Source organism: Mirounga leonina, unplaced genomic scaffold (assembly GCF_011800145.1).
Source record: "Mirounga leonina isolate KUSES-001 unplaced genomic scaffold, KU_Mleo_1.0 Mir_481, whole genome shotgun sequence".
NCBI lineage: Eukaryota > Metazoa > Chordata > Mammalia > Carnivora > Phocidae > Mirounga > Mirounga leonina.
Window position 1 is genome coordinate 2,474,055 of NW_023270773.1, and position 6,000 is coordinate 2,480,054.

General features: G+C 56.4%; 1 protein-coding gene across 2 annotated transcripts in view; it reads left to right on the forward strand.

The window, feature by feature from the left end:
* Positions 1-6,000, forward strand: part of SMARCB1 (SWI/SNF related, matrix associated, actin dependent regulator of chromatin, subfamily b, member 1) — a 36,597-nt gene extending 30,597 nt beyond the window's left edge. For both annotated transcript variants that reach the window (XM_034989224.1, XM_034989225.1), the window contains exons 8-9: positions 5,139-5,270; positions 5,659-6,000. In XM_034989224.1, the coding sequence (XP_034845115.1) occupies positions 5,139-5,270; positions 5,659-5,698 (172 nt within the window). In that variant the 3' untranslated portion in view covers positions 5,699-6,000. The remainder of the gene's footprint in view (positions 1-5,138; positions 5,271-5,658) is intronic.

Genomic DNA, 6,000 nt, shown 5'->3' on the forward strand with positions numbered 1-6,000 from the left:
TGGAGAGAGCTTGCAGGACAGAAAGGGGAGCTTAGGGTCAGAGGCTGGCTTCATCGTCCAGGGGACAGAACTGTGGCCTTGTAAGGCAAGCAAGGAAGGGGACTGCAACTTCTGTCTCTTGACCCTGACCCACATTATCACCACTGCACCACGCCATCCTTTGGGAGCTCCAGCCGCTCTTTTTTTTAAAGATTTTATTTATTTGACAGAGACACAGTGAGAGAGGGAACACAAGCAGGGGGAGTGGGAGAGGGAGAAGCAGGCTTCCCGCGGAGCAGGGAGCCCGATGCGGGGCTCGATCCCAGGACCCTGGGACCATGACCTGAGCCAAAGGCAGATGCTTAACGACTGAGCCACCCAAGCGCCCCTCCAATTGCTCTTGACTCTCCCCAGGGAGACCAGTGTCAGTCCTTCTCTCTGGGCCACTGCCTGGGGAGAGTAGAGTGGGCTACCACGTCTCCAGGGCCAGGGACCACTTGGTCTATGGAGGGTGGGACCAGGAGCCCCGGCCTGGTCTCTGCTACACCCAAAGCTTGGCAACTGCTGAGTCACATGACTCCTTAAAAGGGGCTTTAAGTCCTGGGCCTCCGTCATCCTGTGTTGTAAATGCTCTGACTTTCCGCAAGCCAGTGCCGTCTGTCTGCCCCCAGACCGAGCCCACTGTTGGGCTCCAGTGCCTTCCTCAGCGATGGTGGCACTGAGTTGTGTCCGCGGTGGAGCAAGGCGAGCTGCTGGTCACAGGGCACATGTGAGCGGAGGCAGAATGCCCACAGATAAGTCAAGGGAGCCAGGGCAGAGAACAGGCTTCCCTTCAGCCGTGGGGGGAGCAGGCCTGATGTGGGCAGGCATGAGGAGGGGCACGGCATGTGGCAAGTAGATTGGGGGCCCCAAGCTCCTAGAGGAGAGCTGAACTGGAACAACACACATGTCCAGGGGCCCGCGGAATGGAACAAAGATGGTGAGTGGGAGGAGGGAGACAGGGCTCCACTACGGGAAGGGCCTGGGCTGAGCAGTCCATGCGAGGCTGTCAGACATTCACCCAAACCCGCGAGCCGCTACCTATGAGAAAAATTGCATCAGCAGAGTTCCTGCCCCCTCCTGTACCTGCGGCTGGGGGCAGAGAAGAAACAGTACGCTGTCTAGTAGAGGAGACTTGGGTGTGGCCACCGAAGGTAATCGGCAGGGAGCATGAAACCCCGGAGGGAGGTGGCCGGGCAGAGTGCTGGCCGGGAGGAAGCTGGGGACAGGCAAGGGAACCTGCCAGAGAACCTGGCAGCTGGGCCTGATGGGGGACAGAGAGGCAGTGTCACTGGTGCGTCTCAGGGCTGAGAGACACCAGGGTCACTTTGGACTTGTTGACCAGGAGCCACAGAGGTTACTGCTGGAACTCTGCCCACCTGATGGCTGCAGCGCTTGCTTGCCTGCTTGTCCGTTGTTAGAACCACTTCCTTGAGGTATAGTGTGCGTACGGGACAGTCCAGCCAGCTAGCATGAGCTTTGTAGGATCCGCAGTGGTGCAGCCATCACAGTTCGAGAGCGTTTCCATCACCCCAAAGGAAGCCTCGCCCCCTTTCCCGGCCATCGCCCTGCCCCCACGGCTCTCAGCCCTGGACACCTACTGATCTGCTTTCCATAGCCTTGCCTGTTCTGGGTACTCAATATAAATAGAATCCTAGAACACGTGATCTTTTGTGGCTGGCTTCTTAGTATCACGGCTCCCTGTGGTAGCCTGTATCGGAGCCTCATTCCTTTTTGGGGCTAAGATCTTGTCATACAGATGGACCCTATTTTATTTACCCAGTCAGCAGTTGATGGACAGTTGGGTTGTCACTTTTTGGCTGTTAAAGAGTAGTGCTGCAAGCATTCGTGTACAAGTTCTTGTTTCAACACCTCTTTTCAGTGCTCTTGGGTAGATGCTAGGAGTGGAATTGCTGGGTCACGTGATAGCTTGTTTAACGTTTGGAGGGACTGCCCAACCCCTTTCCAGAGGAGCCACCCCATTTTACTTTCCTACCAGCAGAGCCAGGCTTCTGGTCTCTCCACATCCTCGAGCAACATCTGTTATCTGACTTGTTGATTCTAGCCATCCTAGGGGAAGGGGGTGGGAGATCTCATGGTTTTGATTGGCATTTCCCTGGCCACTAATGACCTTGAGCATCTTCTCAGGTGCCATTGGGCATTTGTATATCACCTTTGGAAAAATGGCTGCTCAAGTCCCCTGTTTTTTAATTGGGTCATTTGTATTTTTATTATTGAGTTGTAAGTGTTCTTTATATAGTCTAGATATGAGTTCCTTATCAGAGATATGATTTGCAAATATTTTCTCCCACTTTGCGGTTTGTCTTTCCACTTTCATGACAGTGTCCTTTGAAGCACAAAAGTTTTATTTTTTTTTTTTGTTTTACATTTTATTTATTTATTTTTTAAGTAATCTCCACACCCAGCGTGGTGGGGCTTGAACCTACAACTGCGAGATCGAGAGTCGAATGCTCCACTGACTGAGCCAGCCAGGTGCCCCTGAAGCACAAAAGTTTTAAATTTTAATGTAGTCCTTTATTTTTTCTTTTGTTGCCTGTGCTTTTTTTTGTAAGATTTTATTTTTAAGTAATCTCTACATCCAGCGTGGAGTTCGAACTCACAACCCGGAGATCAAGAGTTGCACGCTCCACCAACTGAGTCAGCCAGGAGCCCCCACCTGTGCTCTTTTTAATGCGATGCCTACGAAACTGCTGCCTAACCCAGCAGGTCATCTTGTCCCGGCGCCATTTGTTGGAAAGACTGCTCTTTCCCCATTTTGTGGACTTTGACACCATGTAAAAATCAGTTGACCATGAAGAGGAGGGTGATGTCAAGTTTTGTCCCCCCTGCTCCCAGTTGAGTGGCCGTAGACAGGTCATTTCCCTCCAAGATTCTGTCCTTCTCCTTTGTGAAGTGGGTATAGTAGTGCTTCTTGGCTGGCATTTTGTATCACGTGAGGGCGTAACAGTAAGATCACCCAAAGATAACCCTACAAGCTATGGCCCCGGGCCGTCTGTCACCTCAGCCACAGCCCTCTCCTGCCTAGGCTCTGTGTCGCCACCTGGACTCTGCAGGGTGGTAGGAGCATCTGGGATCCCAGGTAACCTTGAAGCCATGATGCAGAATCCGCTCAGAGGAGTGGGAGGCAAGGTGACTCCCCCGCCTGTGTATTTGTCCCAAACCCGAGGCAGGCCTGCTGGCTCTAGGCCCATTCTTACAGGGTTGGATCGAGCTAGTTCTTATTTTAGAACAAACCCACTGGAGTGGAATCTTCCCAGAGCCAAGGGGAGGTAAACAAAGGGGCCTCCAGGACCTACTCACAGCTCTTGTTTAAATTAAGAGAAAAACATGTTTTGCTCCCCTCAGCGTGGGCTTGGCGCCTTTCATGTCTGTCCTCCCGAGGAAGGCGGCCGGGAGCCCTTGAGGTGAGGAATGATGTTTGGGTCTGTGGCTGGGGGGCTCAGGATTGCCAAACCACTGCACTGGCTGCAGAAGAGCTGTAAGGAGCTCCTGAGGAGGGCTGGCCTCGGGGAAGCACGGGTGGGGGCTTGGCACTGCCCCTGTCACTGGCCTCTGAGTCACCAGCACAAGCTGGGGCTTTGGGGCCTAGCTTCGGCAGCAAGAGCTGAGCCCCACTTCTGCAGAGGAGCCAGGGGTAGCCCTGGGTTGTGGTGACAGCCTCAGCCCACACGCTGGGACTCCCGGCTGAGGAGAGTAGCCCAGGGGAGGCTGGAGCAGGCCCTCGGCCGCTGTGGGTCAGCTGGCAGCGTGAGGAGCAGAGCCTCTAGTCAGGCCTGCGTGGATGCCCCTTTCCAGTGGGCCACTCACAACCTTGGGTACACGTTACAGGGAGACTCCATGACAAGGCGCCTGGCCCCTAGGGAGTTCCTTCGGTGGACGTACATTGGCTGCTTTAACTAATAGTAATCCTCCGAAAAGCTGTCACAGCCATGATACTTTTCCTGTTTCCCAGATGAAGTATCAAAACCAAGGCCGCCAGATCAGGGGCCCGTCCCCTTTTATTCTTTCCATGTCCTCCAGGTGCCTCCCCTGGGCCCTGCCCGCCTTTAGTCTTCCCAGAGTGAGCCGTGTCCTGCAGGTGGGCAGACACCTGATAGGGCTGCAGTGGAGCAGGGCTGGCCTGGGGGTGCTGAGCCTCGGGACACAGGTGCAGGACGCCCAGCTGGAGGACAGAGAAAAGGGCCTGGTGAGGCCGGGGTGGTGACGGTGGGAAGGGGCTGGGAGAGGTCAGTGTTAGGGCCATGCTCTGAGGCTTGCCTGCCAGGCCAGGAGTTTGAGCTGTCAGCTCTGAAGCATCCTTGCCTCTTCAGCCTCCTGTCACATAGGCTTGGAAACCAAGGCCCAGAGAGGCGGCAGCTCAGCTGTGTCCTCCCTCCCATGGTGCTCCTGTGTGTATCTGCCCCCCCCCCCCACACACACACCCACGCTGTGTCTCCTTGGCAAGAGGGTGCACAGGTGGCCATCGGGGTGGTCACTGAGGGGCTGTGGAGTGTAGTGATCAGGGGACCAGGGGACCAGGGTCCCAGGCCCAGCTGTCTGCCCTAAGCAAATAGCCCAGCTCTCTGGGATTTAGTTGGACCAGTGAAGTGGGCTGAGGGGCAAGTGTGCAGAATATTCAGGAGCAGGCCGGCCCAGCGGCCTTCAGTGATGAGGTGTCGAGGCTGGTGGGTCCAGGTCCTGGGCACTGAGTGGGGTAGACCGCCCTCCCCTGCCTCCCCAGCAACACTGGTCATGGGGAATGCCCTCCCCAGGCTTATAGACCAGAGACACCTAGGCAGCAACAAAGGGCCTGTTTGAGAGTGCTTTGAAGAGAAGCTGTTGTTGTGGGGGGACCTGGCATCTCCAGTGACTCTGCCTTGACGTTTGCGTGACCGGTGATGACCAGGCCACTCCTCTCAGGAGTGCTGTTCTGAGGAGCCAGGCACGGAAACGGCCCAGTAGGGAGGAGGCAGAGGAGGTGGCAGGAAAGGCCTGGGCCTTCCTGCCGTGCCCTGGCTTCAGTGTTCTGGCAGGGGGTGGACGCTGGTTTCTGGTGGCCTTTCTAGCTGCTGCTCTGTGCACTAGCAGTTACTACCCCCCCACCCCACCCCGGCCCACAGTGAGAACCCCCTACCCACGGTGGAGATTGCCATCCGGAACACAGGTGATGCTGACCAGTGGTGCCCGCTGCTGGAGACTCTGACGGACGCCGAGATGGAAAAGAAGATCCGCGACCAGGACAGGAACACAAGGTACCCCTGACCCCCGCCCAGGCTCCCTACAGCTGGCTCTGCCCAAAGGTGACCTGGTTTCTGGGAGGGTACCGAGTTGCCAGAGGCAGGCCCCTGAGTGGTAAGTCCCAGTCTAGCCCCTGGGTGGGTTTCCCTGCCGGGAACAGAACTAAGCCCTCAGGTTGGGTCTGACCACAGCCCAGACCTGCGTGTCTGGAGCCCTGGAGAGGTAGACAGGACCTGAGCAAGCTGGAGAGAGGGCAGCCTCAGGGCCTTAAGCAGCAGACAGGCTCAGAGCAAGCAAGGGGCTGGGGACCCCGCCCCTTTCCATGTCCTGTCTGTCCCCACTCCCCTGGCTGCACTAGAGATCCCCGGGGGATCTGGGTCACCGCCTGCTCTCCTCCTGCAGGCGTATGAGGCGTCTTGCCAACACTGCCCCAGCCTGGTAACCAGCCCATCGGTGCATGGCTCCCACGGAGCGTTCAGAAGATCGGACCACCTCTCCTTCATCTTCTGGAAAGGAGGGCGGCCAAGGGGGCAGGCCGGGGCCATCCTGAGGAGCATGGGGTGTGGGGAGGGCTTCCACTCACCCTTCCCTGGGCACACATTCCATTTGTTGAGCCCCAGTCCCCACCCAAGTCTCTGGTCAGAAAGAGGCCTCGTTTTTGGGTTGTGTTTTGTTTTTGTATAGGAGCCCCAGGTAGGGCTAGCAACACTTTTTAAATAAAGACAACAGGTCATGTTCCATTTT